This window comes from Trichechus manatus, unplaced genomic scaffold (assembly GCF_000243295.1).
Source record: "Trichechus manatus latirostris isolate Lorelei unplaced genomic scaffold, TriManLat1.0 scaffold00133, whole genome shotgun sequence".
NCBI lineage: Eukaryota > Metazoa > Chordata > Mammalia > Sirenia > Trichechidae > Trichechus > Trichechus manatus.
The window spans coordinates 1,988,354-2,006,858 of NW_004444069.1; the positions used below are offsets into that span (position 1 = coordinate 1,988,354).

The 18,505-nt window shown below is 49.6% G+C and overlaps 1 protein-coding gene across 1 annotated transcript in view; it reads right to left on the reverse strand.

The window, feature by feature from the left end:
• Positions 1-3,413: 3,413 nt before the first annotated feature.
• Positions 3,414-18,505, reverse strand: part of CHD5 (chromodomain helicase DNA binding protein 5) — a 61,263-nt gene continuing 46,171 nt past the window's right edge. The window contains exons 31-41 of the mRNA XM_004385106.1: positions 16,251-16,330; positions 15,892-16,024; positions 10,138-10,227; positions 9,394-9,531; positions 9,031-9,139; positions 7,017-7,149; positions 6,434-6,629; positions 4,926-5,089; positions 4,692-4,806; positions 4,537-4,590; positions 3,414-3,750 (exon numbers count right to left, since the gene is read on the reverse strand). Coding sequence (XP_004385163.1) covers positions 4,583-4,590; positions 4,692-4,806; positions 4,926-5,089; positions 6,434-6,629; positions 7,017-7,149; positions 9,031-9,139; positions 9,394-9,531; positions 10,138-10,227; positions 15,892-16,024; positions 16,251-16,330 — 1,166 coding nt within the window. The 3' untranslated portion in view covers positions 3,414-3,750; positions 4,537-4,582. The remainder of the gene's footprint in view (positions 3,751-4,536; positions 4,591-4,691; positions 4,807-4,925; positions 5,090-6,433; positions 6,630-7,016; positions 7,150-9,030; positions 9,140-9,393; positions 9,532-10,137; positions 10,228-15,891; positions 16,025-16,250; positions 16,331-18,505) is intronic.

Sequence of the window (18,505 nt, forward strand, 5' to 3'; positions counted from 1 at the left end):
CCCAACCCTTCCTCCCCACCCCCAGCTCCTCCCATCCTAAATCAGTGAGACTATCTTAGGAAAACACTCTGATTCAATCCTTTCCCAAAGGATTTATTAAAACACAGAAAACCAAAACATACATACACACAGTACAAAGTAAAGGTGATTGTGTCGGCTATAGTCTGTCAGCCCTCCCACGGGCCCAGCCACAGAGGGCGAGGACCGGACAAGTCACAACTCCAGAGGGTGTTCAGCTTCCAAAACTCAGCCTCCACCGAGGACTCTCCCACCTGGCCCCGAGCACCCACCCCAGGCCAGCCTGGCCCCCTTCTTCCTGGCCTGGGCCTGGGCTCCCTCCCAGGGCAAGGGGCCAGGTCCTCACTACCCTGGGACAGGCGAGCTGGGTGGTGGGTCCGCTCCCTCCCTCCCTCTGCCCCTCCCATCTCCAGGCTGAGGGGGAGCAATGGGACGTAGCTCCATCTCTACATGGGGAGCTCAGGACATACATACACACCCAACAGGCCCTTTCTGGGTTATCGTACCTAAAAAAATACTTTGTTTAAAAAAAATCTGAAAATTAAGAAAAAATCTCAAAACAACGCCAATGACTTTGGGCTGATGCACCACAACCTGTAAACTTCGGATCTATGGAACGGGCAGGTGCCAGCTTTCTCCACCAACACCACGGTTCGCACAGGAGGACACCAGGGGACACTGTCCACCCTGGGCAGTGGCCAGGCCCCAAGACATCGGTGAGAGAAAGGGGCAGCCTCAGGACCCCAGCCCCTCCCCCTTGCCCACCACCTTGGGGTCCAAGATGTGGGAGCGAGGCTGCAGGTGTCACCTGGGCTAGAAGGGACCCCTGGCAAGAGGGAGGGCAGGCATCTGGCCCAGCTGTCCAGTCTCAGCAGGACTTGGTCATAGGAGCAGGGGGAGGTCCTGGCCCCCCTCTGGGAGAAGCCAAATGTGGAGAAGACAGAGGTGTTTCCAAAAGGGGCCTTCAGGGAGCGTGTCCCCACATCGTGTGTCTCAGGGAGAAGGGGCTTCCATGATAAGTGTGTGTGAGAGGGGACCCCTCCAGACAACACCTCAATACCAGTGGGCAATGCATTCTGAGACCTTTGGCCCAAAGGTGGCTCAAAAGAAACCCTACTAGGCACTGGGCTAAATCGTAACATGGCCAGAAACAAAATTGTAGGCTGGTGCCTTGGGACCTACTTGCACCCAAGGACCCAAATTTGGCCAGCACCAAAAACCAAACCCAGCCCAAAGATGCCAAAGGCAGTGGACGCCACCCACCGCCACCACCAGCACTTCTGGCAGGAGACAACCAATAAACCAAGAAAACAGTCTGAAGATGCTTTTTCCTCTCCCAAACAGTCAAGCAGAAAGCCCCTCCCCAACGCCCACCCGCCCCACCTCCTGGGTGTTGGACAACATGGGGGCACGGCCCTTCCTGGGGGCAGGCAGTGCGGGGCCCAGGCACAAGGAGCTCTGGCTAGATTGTCCGGGTAAGCCTGATGTGGCCTCGAACCCGAACCCAGTAAAGGAGGAGCACAAAGGGGGCAACTGCAGAGGTCTGGGGACAAACAGGAAGGGAGGAGCAGAGAAAGCTCCTGGGAAGGAGGGACTGCCCAGGAGGGACCACCAGCCCTGCCAGGCTGCCTGCCTCGAGCCATCCACTCGGGCCATCCACTGCGGCCAGGGAGGGCGGTGCTGTTCCCAAAGAGGCCAACCCCAGGGTTGACCAAGTAGGGAGGGGAGCCTCGCAGGGCCCTGGAGTGGGTCATCTGGCCAGGGCCTGAGGCAGGAGCCTTTGCAGGAGGCACTGGCCAGAGGACACAGCACGCAGTGGACGTGACATGGGATGGACCACCATGGTCCAGAATGAGCCCATCCATTGCAGGGCAGGGCAGCGGTGCCAGCCTATGCAACACGCATGCCCCCCAAGACTACGCTGCCCTCCGGGGCTTGTGCCTTCTCCACTTGCACACCCTAGTGGGCAGGGCCAGGAAAGCCCACTCTGCCACCACAACCCTAGGGTCAGGTGGGTCTTGGAGGGAGTGTCCAGTATGGAAGGGACCCAGGGGTTCAAAGAGAGCCATCTTGTAGATGAGGACACATGGGGCTTAGGGGGCAGGCAACTGCCCAGGTCCCCGGTCGTAAGTGCACAGCCAAGACAGCAAGACAAGCTTTGAGCACTGACCCAGACCTGGCCTGGCCCCTCTCAGCCATCAGGCCCCAGAAGCACACTGCATATGCTCCCAGGGGCCCAGTCCAAGCCCCTACAGGGTCCCCACCCAGAATGTTTCTCACTAAGCCCCTCCCCCACCCTCACAGACAGAATTCTGCACCACGTACCTCCCCAGCAACACTCCCTGCTCAAGACTCAGAAATCCTTCCAGGCAGAGCTGGGCCAGGGGAGGACCACCCACAGACAGGCCCCAGGAGAGTCCACTCAGGACCCCTCCACTTGGGCCATTCCATGGTCCCACCTGCTGGGGTGGAGCAGGGTGGGCCATCAGGGTGGCATTCCGAAGGACATGGGAGTGTTCCCAGCAGGAATCAAGGCAGGAAGCCTCGGATGCCCAAAGGAAGGGGCCTAGAGAGGCCATTGGGTCCAGTCCCCTCCCTCCAAGCAAATCTCTCCTCAAGCCAAGTGAGAGCACAGTGAGGGCAGCTGGGGCCCCTCCCCAGACGGTGAGTGAACCCACCAAGGCCTCTCAGGGACAGAAGAGCAGGGGGAAGTACAGGCTCCGGTGGGGAGGAGGAGCAGGAGGGAAGGGGGCACAATGAAATTGTGTACAGGTAAGGATGTACCAGACCCTACGGGACAACTCTCCCCTGCCATAACCACAGCCCTGCAGAGGGCAGCCCCTTCCTGTAGTAGCCCCGAGACCAAGGCTCTGGCAGCTCCCACTCCAAGACAACATGTCGTTACCCACCCGCCACCCCTACCCCCCAGGAGCACGTGCTGGGCCTGCCACACCCGCAGGGGCAACAGGACCTCTGCAGGGAATGACAGAGGCCAGGGCCTGCAAGACACACCAGGCCAGGACACACACCTGCAGACAGAGGTGGTAGGACATACCTGGTGGTCTCCAGCCCTGACAGGAAAAGGGCGGGAAAATGTCCTGCCTGAACCCCAAACATCAGCCAGAGCCTCTGCTATCAGGCTGGACAGCCCCTCCTTCAGACCTGCCCACTTGGTGCTGGGGGCTGCCCCAGGCAGGCAGGGGCCGGGGCAGAGGCACAGTCCCACAAGCGCAGACAGGAGGGCAGGCCACCTGGGGGTTCCCAGGCTCCGGACGCTGGTCTCCCCAGTGAGGCCAGTCCACAGGGCGGCAGCAGGGCTTCTGGAAGCTTCCCTTCCAGTCTGGTGCCTGATGATAAAGAGAGAGACGTAAGTGCTTCCAAGTTAGACTCCTCCTCCATACTTCATTCAACTTTTATCAAGACAAACGTTCAAGTCTTCAATAGGAAAGTGCAAAAGATGTACAAATAAATGAAATCTCTTCTAGGAAGCCGTTGTGGACAAGGTGGCCGAGGGTTGCATGTCCGGGTGGCTGTGGGTGTGGTGGCTGCGTGGAAGAACACTTGAATTGTGATGAGATGGCACTTCTGGGGTCTGGCCCAGCCAGGCTGGCCTCATCCTCCATGTGATGGCATGACTTGGTTTCCCTTTTGGTCCCCAGGTGGCACTGGCTCCTAAAAAGGTGGTAACTTTTCTCTCCCGTGGGGGTCGGGCAGGTGGCCAGGTAGGTGTGGCTGCAAGAGGTAAATGGGGGGTTATGCAGTTGGGGGTCTTCAGTGGGGGCACCCAACACCCTACAGCCTTCCTACCCCCACATGGCTTATCATGCCCAGGTATGCTCAGAGGGGGCTCCCAAGCCAGACCTCCCAGCCACAGGCCCAGGCTAGGCAGTGAGCTATACCCAGGGTGCCAGCGAACTCCCCCGAAAGCAGCATCCAGCAGGGGCAGCTAGTCTGGAAGCCCCTCTGGTGCCTCCACCCGCAGCAACAGTTATTATGGGGACAGATCAGCTCGGTGGAGGCCAGATAGTGTGCAGCTGGAATAACTCCCCTCTCCCAGCCAGTAATACTTACCAGTCCCCTAGCCCGCAGCCACCCTCCACATCCTGGGCAGGGAGTAAGGGTGTGAGACAAGATTAATGCCCTGGGGGTGCCCACCACCCAGCAGGGCAGTGGAGACAGGGCCAGGTCCGAGCTCAGCGTGATAGTCCCTGACCCTCTGCACATGAATACGCATGCACACCGACAACGTCACACAAAGAAGCACCGCCCAGAGAAGTGTCTGGAAGCCTGTGCAGACTACTGGCTCCTAGATCGCCCTGAAGCGAAGGGTGCCGACTGGAGGGGCTGCAGGCTAGCTGGCATCTGAGACCCTCAAAGCCCCAGAATTCTGGCAGGAAGAGCTACAAGGCTTAGGGGCATGAACCAGGTGTGTGGAACCAGGTATATGGCCAGTCTGGCCAGGCCTGATGTACCGAGCTGAGGGGTGGGGGGGCACCAAGCATCTGGAGGCAGCCTTACCTCAGCTGGAAATGAGCACTGCAACAGAGGGAAGTCTCGGGGCCGGCTAGATATCTGTGTGAGAGAGAACACCGTGCTGGCCCGGTGCCACGGCAGGCAGGCCAGGGCCCACGGGGCACCCTGTGCATGCTGCCCGGAAGCGGATGGGCACCTACCGGTCACATAGGGCCCCAGGGGCATCTGGTTGTAGTTGACAATCCCTCCAGGTCCAGGGCCCCGGAAGTTGGGCCCGAAGTTGTTGTTGTACATCTGGGAGGAGCCGAAAGCGCCCTGGAGGCAAGGACCAGCTTTAAAAGTCAAGTCCCGCAGCCCCTACCCAGGCCCCAGCCAAGGGGCACCCAGGATGGGCATGGGAGGAGCTTGGGCAAGGCACATGGGCAGAGGCTGACCTGCTGGATGGTGGGGTCACCGGCACGGTTGGTCAGGCGGCTCAGGATGCTGCGTTCTGACATCTGGAGGCGGGCGGCCACCGGGGGGATGCGGGACAGCATGGAGGGCAGGCGTGTCACATCCGCCTTCATGTCACTCAGCAGCTCCTCCAGTTGGTTCAAGACTAGGCAGAAGGAGGGAGGGCAGAGGCCTTTCAGTGCCTGCTGGCCCACAGCCCAAAAGGTTAAAGGTTTGAGTTCACACAGAGGTGCCTCAGAAGAAAGGCCTAGCAATCTACATCTAAAAAGTCATCCACTGAAAACCCTATAGAGTGCAGCTCTACACTGACACGCATGCCGGGCGACATGAGTCTGAGCTGACTCTACAGCAACTGGCTTATTACTGTATGCCTCAGGCAGTAGACACCAGGGGGCGCTCTTTTACCAGGCCCTCCAAGGCCAGCGAAGTGGAGATTTGCCAACAGGGAGAACAGTCGTGTTTTCTGAAGCAGCTAAGAACTTCCCTCAGGGGCCCCTCTAGGCTGGGCTAGGGGTCCCAGGGTTGTGGAGATGAGAACCAGAAACTCTGAGCCAACTCTAGTCTTCCCTCCTGAGAGCCTCCACACCCTCAGTCAGCCTCCTGGGGACAGGGTAGGGGACTGGCAGGGCAGGGCTGTGATCAGGTCACGGGGCTCAGGAAACATCTCCCTCCTCTCTGAGTCTGGTGATTCTCAGGTCACTCTGGGCTCTGGGCTTCCCACCCCAAGCCCCACTCAGCCTGGGAGCTTCCTGAGGGCAGGAAACATATTTAAAGATTACAGACATGGACTGGAGTAAGAGCATCAAAGGCTTGAATCCCTGAGATCTTGGCCAAATCACTTCACCTCCCTGAACTTCCACTTCCTCATCTTTAACATGGGGATACTAATGACTGACCAGAAAAAAAAAGAAAGAAACAGTTGCCGTTGAGTTGACTCCAACTCATGGCGCCCCCATGTGTGTCAGAGTAGAACTGCACTTCATAGGGTTTTCAATGGCTGATTTTTCAAAAATAGATCACCAGGCCTTTCTTCCAAGGCACCTCTGGGTGAACTCGAACCTCCAACCTTTGGGTTAGAGCACGTTAACTGTTTGCACCACCCAGGGACTCCAACAAGACCGACCACTTAAGGATATTATAAGGAATAGAGAAGTAATATTTATTTAAGACATATTGTCAGGGCTCAATAAATGAGAGCTCTTACAGTTTTGTCTTTTCCTGGGTCACCAACCCCCCAGCCGAGGGCCTGGCACAGAGCAGGCCTTTAGAAAAAAGCAGGAGGAGGAGGGGCCTCAGGTGCCCCACAGGTCATGGCGGGACTGAATGATAGGACTGTCCCATCCTGGCCCAGGAGGCTCTGCCTTGGCAGCCCAGGCTCAGGGGCTGAGGTTCTGTCCTCAGCCCCCACTCCATCATCCCCTCATCCCTGCCCAAGGACACTGGCAGGAAGAAAGCAGGTGGGCCGCACTGTGGGGGTGGGGCTCCTCACCCTTGTGCAGAACAGCATTGGCAGGCTTGTTCCCGGCAAGGGACTCCTTGGACAGGTGCTGGTGGCTCTCAGCAAGGCACTCCACCTCAGCCAGGCGGGCGTTGAGGGCCATGGCTGGGTGGTTGGGGTCCTGGGTCATGTTGAGATACGCGGCCCTCCGCAGCTGCTCCTCAATGACCAGTGCCTGCTCCAGCAGCTGGGGGCAGGGGTGGGGTAAGTGTGGGCCTAGACCCTCTTCTTGGCCTGCTATACCCCCTCCTTCACCAGCACCCACCCCACTCTGGATGGAAAGGAGAAGGGGGGACACACTCGCCCCCACCTGCCCCTTGTCCACCCCCACCTGCCCCTTGAAGCCTTACCCAAGCTGGGTTCTCCTGTCACCCCAGCCAGAATGGGCACTCACCCTGGGGCGGGATTCTAGCCTAGAGCAAGGATGCCCACACCCTGTTAGTTGATTGACTAACTGACTCCCCTTGGTTGGCAGCCTTGTCTGGGGGTATGCTCCCTGACCCCTAGGCCCTGGGCCCTTGTGAAGCCTGCCCTTCCTGTAGCCCCACCACCCTCCACCCCTCTCAGAACGGACCTTGAACCTGCGGGCCAGGAACTTGTTCTTCATCTCCAGGTAATTGCCCTTGTGAATCTCGGACTTGAAGGGCTCATTGAGGATCATGTATCTCGGGTCATTCTGGATGTCCTGCCAGCGGGCATAGCCGTGCCTAGAGTGGGCACCGTTAAGGGCAAACCTGGCCGTTGGAAGAGGCGGGGCCCTGGTGGCTGGGGTGGGGGGTGTGGGACAAGCCCAGGGTTCAAAGTCCTGGTTGGGGGCTCTCATGAACCTCAGCTGCCCCAGGTGTAAAGTTGATGATGATGGTGACAACATCAGCAAACACTGTGCCCACTGTGTACTCCTTCATCCCAACAATCTGTGGGGTAAGTACTATGTCAACCTTTATAGTGGGTTGAACTATGTCCCCCAAAAAGATATGTTCAAGTCCTAACCCTCAATACCAGTAAATGTGACCTTGTTTAGAAACGGGGTCTTTGCAGATGTAATCAAGTTAAGATGAGGTCATACTGGAGTAGGGTGTGTCCTAACCCAACGACAGATGTCCTTATAAGACGGAAATCTGGACAGATGCACACAGGGAGAATACCACGTGACGATGGAGGCAGAGATTGGAGTGAAGTGTCTAAAAGCCAAGGAATGCCAGGGATTGCCAGAAATTACCAGAAGTTGGAAGAGGCCCAGGAAGATCCTCCTTTAGAGCCTTCAGAGGGAGCAGGGCCCTACAGACACGCAGGGCCCTACCGACACCCTGCTTTCAGATTTCCAACCTCCAGAACTGGGAGAGGATGAATTTTTGTTTTAAGCCACCCAGTTCGTGGTACTGTTAAGGCAGCCACAAGAAACTAAGACACCCCCTTTTACAAAGGACTGAGGCACAATGAAGTTATCTGCCCTAGTTAGTGAGAGGCAGAGCCAGGATTTGAACTCAGGCAAGCTGGGCTTAAACTCCTGATCTCCATGACAGGGCCCAGCAAATTAATGGGTCACTGGCCAAGTCCAGCCCACAGCCTGTTTTTATGAATACAGTTTTATTGGAACACAGCCATGTTCATTGGTTTATGTATTGTCTACATAGGGTCGCTTTGTGTCAGAATCGACTCAACACCACCCAGCAACAACATGGCTGCTTTCACTACAATGACAAAGTTGAGCAGCTACAACAGAGACTGTCTGGCCTGCAAAGCCTGCAAAGCCTGCAAAGCCTAAAATATTTAGTCCCTGGCCCTTTACAGAACAAGTCTGCTGACCCCTGTTCTATAATACTCCACCTCTCATTATAATAACCAGACCCATCCAAGGTCTGTGCTGTCATAAGGTCAGTTTGGCTGGGGAGTGCTCCTGGGGGCAGGTGTGTAGCATCTCCTTGCCTCCTGTGGATAATGTGCTCAAATGTCCCCTTCTCTGATGATCCCATTGGAAACTACAACCCCACCCCCAAACTGATACTCCACTATGCCCCTTCCCTGCTTTCAGGTATACACTGTACCCCATACGTGGCTAATTCATTGTGTTCACTGTCTGCCGCCCCGGAAAATGCAACCCCAGGAGGGCAGGGGTTTTGTCTGTTTTGCTCACTGCTGCATCCTCCATGCCTAGTACACACTAGGTGCTCAGTAAATAGCGAATGAATAAATACGTTAAAGCCTTTGTAAAGGTGAAGCACTTCTCAAGTGTCATTACTGGGAGGAGGTAAGTTCTGTGTCATGTTAGGAGCAGCTGGATGGGTTGGATTCTGCTCTATATTAGCTGTGTGTGCCTGGGCAAGTTACTTTGTCTCTCTGAGCATCCATTTCCTCCTATGCAGAATGGGGGGTCATAGGAGTGCCCATCTCAGAAGGCCACTGTAAGGACAGAGTGAATACTGAACGTGAAGGGACAAACTGCTGCTGTGGGCCTGTCATCACGGTCACCTGCATCGTCACTGGCTCCTCACTTCATACCTCCTTCATACCTCACTTCATATGCACCCCTCCCTGAGGTGTACAGATGAACAGGTAAGTCCTGCCCAGCCCAGGCTGGCCAAGGATACGTCACGATGCCCGCTAGCAACCAGTAGTCATGGCGCCGGTGCCAGATGTCGTATATTTTGCCCGAGGACACGGCGGCACGCTCCTCATTCTGCCACAGTGTGTGCAGCTCTGGGAAGCCAGCCAAGGGGAATGGAATGAGAGATTTCCCAGGCCCTCATTGCCCGCCAGCTCCCCACCCCTGAGGGTTCAGGAGAGCCCCATGAGAAGCTCCATTTTTGCTAGGAAAAGTTATGCAAAAGGTTTTATCAACCATTCACACCTTAGCATAAAATAGCAGTCTGCCCAGACTCCCAGGACCCATGCAGTCAGGGAGCCTATGACAACAGCAGCCCAGCTCCCTGCCCACCACTCTACCCTGTTACCTGTAAAGCCCCCATCTGCAATGTTGAACATGAATTTGAATTTCCCATTCTTGTCCTCCTTCTTCCCCTCCTCATCCTCCTCTTTGTCACCATTTTGTTGAGTCTCGATGGGCTCCTTCTCCTCAGCCTTGGTGTCATCTATGGGGGGACAGACCCACATTCATTCACTTCTCTCTGCCAAGAGCTGGAAACCCAAAGGCAAGTGGAAAACACAGCTCCCTGTCCTCCAGGGACTCACTGCCAAGAGGAATTTTAAGCCAAAGACTAGCAGGCCCCTCTCTCCATCTCGAGCAGGGAGGGCTGGTTCCAGGCCCAGTGCCCCGACCCCACCACATCAAGACCCCTGGGGGCAGGGAGGGAGAGCACTGTGAAAGTGCAGTCAAATTCAAGGTGGGGGTCTGATCTGAGTGTGACTGTTCCAGAACATTCCAGCACATAGAGGTGCACAAAGCATCCAGCTGAGTCTCAGATCCTCCCATGCCAAGCTCTTGGCCAGCTCTCCTCCCTCCTGGTGGTGGCTGGAGCCCAAGGAGGGGTCATGAGAGAAGAGGGTGGAGTCTGTCCCTGGCACAGAGCCGTAGTGCTTTGAGGGCCTGGAGTGCCTTGTTCCCACCCACTGGCTCCAGCCAGGACTTGGGACTGAGGGCCCAGTGCCCAGGAGGCTGCAGGAGGCTGAACAGGGTCCAGATGGCACCTCTAGGGATCAAAGGACAAAAGGGCAGAACACAGGGAAGAGCCCCACACCTGGCCTGAATTCACTGCTATCCCCTCTGCTGTGAATCAAGCTTAACTCCAGCTTGTCCAGAATTTTCTCCTTCTCGGGAAGCACTTCCTCTGCAAGACAAAGGGGTTCATGGGTAGGGAGAGGTCCAGGAAGAACAACAGGTACTCTGTTTTAGCCATGATGACCCTATCCATCAACAACATTTTACTCAGAGTCCAACAGGTGCCATCAAAGACAGCACCTCTCACAGGAACACAGATATGTGAACACCAGCGTTCACTGCAGCGCTATTCACAGTAGCTGAAAGGTGGAAACATCTAAATGCCCATTAACAGAGGGATGGATAAACAAAATGTGGCGTGTACGTACATACAATGGAATACTACTCAGCCATAAAGAGAAATGAAGTTCTGATTCATGCTACCTCATGGATGAACCTTGAAAACATCATGCTGAGTGAAATAAGTCAGTCACAAAAGGACAAAGATTACATGATCCCACTTATATGAAATATCTAGAACAGACCTAAAGTTATTAGTAGTTAACGGGGTGGGTGGAAGAGAGGGAGAAAGAGGGACTTATTGCTTAGGAGACACCAAGCTTTTCTCAAGGTTGATGGAAAAATTCGGAAATGGATAATGGTGATGATTGTACAACACAATGAACACAATTAGTGTCACTAAATTGTACACGTGAAGACTGTTGAAATGGTACATGTTTTGTTACATATACATTACCACAATAAAAAAAAAAGAGAGCGTTTCTCTCAGGAGGCAGGGAGGGGTGTGGTCCTTCTCCCATCCATAGGCTTACCCCTTCCCTCTCACTCCCATCCTTGCAGCACCCCTCCCCCGAACTCCTCAAGGCATAGTCTTGAAATCCTACCTACTGCAATAACAACCAGAAGACAAGGGATTCTGACAACATGGCAGACCTTCATTAATGCAAAACCCCTCTTACAAACACCTAGAAATATTGGGCAAAACCCAAACCAAGCCCATTGCCATCAAGTCGATTCTGACTCATAGAGACCCTATAAAACAAAGTATAGCTGCCCCATAGGGTTTCCAAGGCTGTAATCTTTACAGAAGCAGCCTGCCATATCTTTCTTCTGCAGAGCAGCTGATGGTTTTGAACTGCCAACCTTTTGGTTAGCAGCCAAGCACTTTTAATCACTGCGCCACCCGGGCTCCTTGGGCGAAATATATCACGTTAAAAAAACATATAGGTGAGCTTACAAGAAAGAAAAGGAAATCCTCGAATGTCATCAATGAAGGGAAAATTAAAAGCATAAGTTGTGGTTCTGGTGGCCCTGGGCAGGAGGTTGTTGATGTCAGAAATAGGCCAGGATGCTTGCGGCTTGTGTTTCAATTCATCAGGCAAGACGGACAAGGCTTCAAGTACGAAAGACACAGAGACTCGGAATTAAGCTTACACCCTCCAACCCCTAGACTCTCTGTGAAACAGAGAAAGGCCCATCCATTGGGCCAGGGCAAAGCTGAGGAAGCCTATCTCTAGCATGGGATCTACGTGGGAAGAAAGAAAGTCAAACCCAAAGCATAGACCATATGCAGCTGTGAAATCTGTACTGTACCACCTGAAGCAGAGAGAGTATCATAAAAACGAGTCCCAGTGTAAAACAACCAATGCAACCACTGGGCACTGGGCTTCTGGAAATAAAGGGAGAGGGACACGCCACTCCCCAGCTCACATGGGGTTACCATGGACAAACCAATCCCTGATGGAAACAAGTCCAATCAAAATCTAGAAAACAAACACCATGGTCAAGAACCAGCAGACCCACAATAGGTAGACAGGTACCTTAAGACCTTGAAATAATAAAACAATGTCAAAGAGACTCTAAAATTGTCTTAGGTGATTAAAGAGAGAGAGAAAGAAAGAAGGAACAGAACCCACAGAGTAAGGACAAAACAATACAAAAAATTTAAAAAAAAAAAAAAAACAGGCAAATGGAAAAAAGACCAAATAGAACTTCTAGAAATGAAATATATAATCATTATCATTTAAAATATAATAGTGTGGTTAGCAGGATTCTAAAATGGCCCTCAATATTCCCACCCTTGTTATACACACCCTGCATGATCCCCGGGACTATGAATATGAAGGATTTTACTCCCATGTTTAGGTTATGCTGTGTAGCACAGTTAACCTTAAAATAAGAAGATTTTCTGGGTGAGCCTGTCCTAATAACATGAGCTCTTTAAAAGTAGAGAGTTTTCTCTGGCTGCTCACAGAAAAGGAAGTCAGAGATTAAAAGCATGAGAGGGATTTGGCACACCATTGTTAGTTTGAAGATGGAGGGTATCATGTGTCAAGGAATGCAGGAGGCCTCTAGGAACTCAGAGCAGCCCCAGCTGACAGCCTGATGGAAAGAGGGACCTCTGTCCTCCAACCATAAGAAACTGAAGCCAGTCAACAACAAGAATAAGCTTAAAAGTGGATTTTTCTCCAGAGCCTCCAGATGAGAACTCAGTCTAGCCACTATCTTGATTTCAGTCTTGCAAGACCCTCAGCAGAGAACCCAGTCACACCGTGCTGGACTTCTGATCTATAGAACTGTGAGCTAATAAACAGGTGCTGTTTTAAGCCACTAAGTTTATGGTAATTTGTTATGCAGCAATAGAAACGAATATAAATGCGTAGGTTAGAAAAACAGCTGTAGAAATAACATGTAAACTGAAGCTAGATTGTAGGATTTCTCACAAGTCTTGCAGAGAGATAGAGATAAAAAAAAACACAAAAGAAGCATGAGATGCAAAGGACGCAACAGTTCCCACTGCTCACTAACCTTATACCCTGCTTTAATTTGTCTTCATTGCATTTGGGGTTTGTTGTTGAACAATACATATTTCTGTTTATTGTTGATTGTCTGTTTCCCCCACTAGAATACAAATTCCCTGAGATGAGACTTTTGACTACTTTGATTCATTGCTTGTGTCCTCAGTGCCTGGGATAGCACCTGACACATAGTGGGCTTTCAATATTTTTTGTTGGATGAATGAATGAATCAATGAATAACAGGAACTCCAGAAGGAGAAAATAAACATAATGGGGACAAAGTCAATATTCAAACAGGCAATAACTGAGAATTTTCCCATAACTGATGAAAGACATAAATACTCAGCTTTAAGAATCACAGTAAATCACAAGCAGGATAATAAAAATTTCAACATCTTTATCACCAAAGAAGCAGAATATCTTAAAAGCAGCCTTTTATTGTCAGAAAAGACAGAAAAGTCAAATTTCCTACAAAGAAGCAACAATTAGACTGATAGTAGCCTTCTCAGCAGCAGAATAAATGCCAAGCTGAGGGAAAATCCCTAACCCACCTAGAATTTTTCTATTATTCAAAAGTGAGGGGAAAATAAAAACATTTTAAAACAAACACTGGGAGAATTTACCATTCATAGAAATTTGCTGAAAGCACCACTAAAGGATGCACTTGAGGAAGAAAGAAATAAACAAAACAATGATGAACAAATCAACACAAAAACTGGCAAAAATGTGGTAAGATCTAAATAAAGATTGAAGTTTAAAAAAAAAAAAAGAGTAGGGTTTGCAAGGAACAGCTGGTGGATTCAAACTGCCAATCTTTTGGTTAGCAGCTGAGGTCTTAACTACTGACCCCCCAGGGCTCCACGTAGTCTACAGTCCTATATTATTCAGAAGGGATACCTGTTAAAAATTTAAGAGTAATCATCCACAGAATAGAATTGACTATAAGCTTTGCAAATGAGTTGAGGGAAAGAGGGGGAGAATATAAAGAAAATATGATCAATCCAAGAGATGGTAGAAAAGGAAAATAAAAAGAAAACGCAAGGGTATTATAAAGCACCAAATAAGACAGTAGAAATTTATCCAAATATCTAGTTATTACAATAAATGTAAAGACATTAAACTTGTCAGCTAAAAGACAGACACTCTATGGTTAGATTAAAAATCACAGATCCCACTATACACTGTTTACAAGAAATACACCTAAAATATAATACACAAATAGATTAAAAGTAAAGGGACAGAAGAAAATATTTACAAATCATATATCTGATAAGGAACATGTATCTATAAAGAACTCTTACAACTCAATAATAAAAAGACAAAAAAACAAATTAAAAAATGGGCAAAGGATCTGAACAGACATTTCTCCAAAGATCTACAAATGGATAATAAGCACATGAAAAGATACTCAACATCTTTCTCCATCAGGGAAAATCAAATCAAAACCACAATGAGCTAGCACTTCTCAACCACTAGAATACCTAAGATCAAAAAGACAGATAATAACAAGTATTAGCAAGGACGCGGAGAAACTGGAACCCTCGTACACTGCTGGTGGGAATGTAAAATGTTGCGACCACTTTGGAAAATGGTTTGGTATATAGAGTTACCATATGACCTAGCAATTCTACTCCTAGATATATACCCAAAGAAATAAAAACACATTCACACAAAAACTTGTACATGAATGTCCACAGCAGCATTATGCATAAATAATCCAAAAGTAGAAACAACACAAATATTCACTATCGCATAAATGGATAAACAAAATGTGGTATATCCATACAATGAATATTAATTGGCCATAAAAAGGAATGAAGTACTAATACATGCAACAGCATGGATAAACCCTGAAAACATGTTAAGTGAAAGAAGCCAGACACAAAAGGTCACATATTGTATGATTCCACTTGTATAAAATGTCCAGTATAAGATATGAAATGTCCAGAATAAGAAAATCCATAGAGATAGAAAGTAAACTAATGGTTGTCAGGGGCTGGCTGGAGGGCAGGGAAGGGATGGGGAGTGATTGCTAATGGATATAGTTTTTCTTTTCGGGGTGATGAAATGTTCTAAAATTAATTGTGCTGATGGTTGCACAACTCTGCAAATATACTAAACACCATTGAATGGTACATTTTAAATGTGGTATGTGAATTATATCTCAATAAAGCGGTCTTTTTTTTTTAAGTAAAGGAATAAAAAAAGATATACTGAGTAAATGTTAAACAAAAGAAAGCCCAAATCAGCCAAAAATAGACTTTAAAGCAAAAAGTATTAGAAGGAATAAGAGGGTCATTACCTAAAAGTTAAAGGCATACTTCACCAGAAAAAAAAACAAAAAACCTGAACCAATATGCACCTAACAACACAGCCTTAAACAATATGAAGCAAAACCATGCATTGCAAGAAGAGACCAATCCACAATCACAGTGAGTGATTTTAGTACAAGTCTCTCAGAAACTACTGATCAAGCAAACCAGAAACTAGTAAAGATATAAAATATTTGAACAACATAATTCACAGTAATATTCCATGATATAATGCAGATATTAGAATCTTACACCCAGCAATTAGAGAATAGATACTTTCTAAGAACACATATTTACAAAATCTGACCATATGAAGCCAGAAAAGAGATTTCAACATCATACAGAAACAATACCACACAGACGCATGTTTTCAGACCACAATGCAACTGAGTTAGAAATAAGTAATAAAAGAGAGCCCAATAACCCACAAACTCTATATAAGGAAAAATTAAAGCCCGTGTGTAAAAACCTGAGCCCCTGGCCCACCCCTCACCCCAGGACTGGCCAAGCTGGGATACAGCAACCCACAATCCACTGCTCAGCTGTGGAGAAACAAAGCGAAGCACAGCGCCAATCCTTCTCTGACCCAGAGCTGCCAAGGGATCAGCACATCACGAAAGGCAGAGACTGTGTTGGGGTGGGTGTCTGGTGGGAAGCCTGTACCTTTTGGCAGCTGCTCCGGGGAGGACTGGGCCTTCTCTGTCTCCTCCGGCCGCTCCTCTCGGGCTCTCTCCTTGCTCTCTGAGCTCTCATGTTTTTCCTCACCCTCCACTCTGTCCAGGGCAGTTGGCAGGGCCTAGGGAGAACAGACTGGGGAAGCTGCAGGGTCTGAAGTCTCAACAAGAATGAAGAGCAGGGAACTTGGGAAGAACTTTTCCTTTATTGTGGCCCCCCTAGACCCAGAAACCTGAACTGGGAGTGAGGAGGCCTGGGTTCTAGCAGGCCAGGGAGACCAGAGGAGGTCTGCAGACTGCACCCTTGCCTCATACCCGCCAGGTCCGAGACACCAGCATCTTTCATACCTGGATTTCCAGGGGCTTCTTTGGCTTCTGCATCCCTGGCTCCTTCTCATCCATGTAGCCCAGCTGGGCTTCCATTTTTTCTGAAAGATCAAAGAAAAAAGGTGAGACAGGTGGGCTGGGACGTAGGGCAGGGAATCAGGTGCCAAAGAGGAAAAATAGGGCTTGGTCTTCAGGATGCTCCGTCTGGGCCAGGCACCTCCAGGAGAGATGGGCAAGACCCCCTAGGACTCAGGGATCCTTGTGAGGACCTGGGCCCAGTGATGCCACAGTGAGAGGCCAACGAGACAGGCTGCACACAGCAGTGGCCACCCATCTGGAAACAGGGCGGTGAGGTGGGCAGAGGCCTAAACTGGGAACCAGGAGACTCAGGTTTGATCCTGCGTTTCAGGCTGGCTGACTGGCCAAGGGCTTCTGGGTAAGGCATGAGTCTCCTCCACACTGAGTCAGCTCTTCGCATACTGCAAAGTGCCGGTAACTCACTTGTGTCTCCACATGGCCAAGTGAGGTGGGCACTATTACATACTCATACCTCAGATGAGAGAACAGAGACTCAGAAGGGTTAAGTGACTTGCCCAAGATCACACAGGTAAGGGCAGAGCCAGGAAGCAAACCCTGGTAGGGCCGCCTCCAAAGGGCACATTTGTGCAGAGTAATAGGATGTCCTCGGGGGCACTGAGCCTCTCAGGGCCTCACTGGTCACCTGGGGCCAGGTATGTCTGTCCCAGGCCTGTGAGGCCCAGTCAAAGCAAGAAGACATTTTGCCCAAATAAATATATGGATCACCAAAAAGACACTCAAAGACAAACAGCCCAATTAAAAAATGGGCAAAGGATCTGAATAATTTCTCCAAAGAAGATACACAAATGGCCAACAAGCACACGAAAAGATGTTCAGTGTTATTAATCATCGGGAAAATGCAAATCAAAACCACAATGAGATAAGATAGTTCACAAAGACCATGATCTGCATCCTAGTGAAATGAGTAGCGTCTGGGGTCTTAAAAGCTTGCAAGCAGCCATCTAAGACACAACTACAGGTCTCTACTCGCCAGGAGAAAAACAGTTAGAAGGTAACCAAAACGGCAGAGAAGAAACAAGTCTACATGAACCACGACCTCATCTACCCTAAATCAGGAGAACTAGATGATGCCCAGCTACAACTGACCGTTCTGACTGGGGTCACAAAAGTTGGTTCTGAATAGAATGGGAGAAAAATATGGAGCGGAACTCAAATTCATATTAAAAAAAAAAAAAAGGCCAGACAAACTGAAACAGTAGAGAAGAGAGGACTCCCAGAGACTATCACCCTGAGACACTCTTTAAACCTAGAACCCAGCCTATATCCTGAGATCACCTTTTAGGGAAATAGCAGAATGGCATACAAAATAAAGGATATTACCCATAAGATCGGTACCCTACTTAAAAACCACCAGTACGAGACCAAAAGGTCAACAATTCCTCAAAAGCAAAAATGAGAAGATAAGGCAGCAGGGCAACTAGAGTACTGGAAAGGGAACAAACTGAACACAAAGAAGACTACTGACACATTGTGATAAATGTATCTAATGTCACTGAACAATCTGCATGGAAATTGTCAAACGGGAACCTAACTTGTTGTGTAAACTTTCACCAAAAGCTCAAAATATTATTATTTTTAAAAACTCACAGTGAGATACAACTTCACACACACTAGCATGGCTATTATCAACAAAGCAGAAAATAACAAGTATTGGTGAGAATGCGGACAATTTGGAACCCTCATACATTGCTGGTGGAAATGTAAAATGGTGCAGCCACTGTGGAAAACAGATTGGTGGTTCCTCAAAAGGTTACACAGTGAACTTATGGCCAAGCAATTCCACTCCTAGGTATACACTCAAAGAATTGAAAACATATGGCCACACAAAAACTTATGCACAAATATTCATGGCAGCATTATTCATAATAGCCAAAAAAAAAGGGAAAACAACCCAAATGCCCATCAACTGAAGAATGGAGAAATAAATTGTGGTATGTCCATACAACAGAATATTATTCAGCCATAAAGAGGAATGAAGTTCTGATACATACTACAACATGGAGGAAAACCTTGAAAAATCCTGTTAAGTGAAAGAGGTCATTCGTAAAAGGCCTCATATTTATGATTCCATTTATATGAAGTGTCCAGAATAGGCAAATTCATTGAGGCAGAAAGTAGATTAGTGGTTATCAAGGGCTCAGGAGAGGGGAAGAATGAAGACAGACTGCTAATGGGTA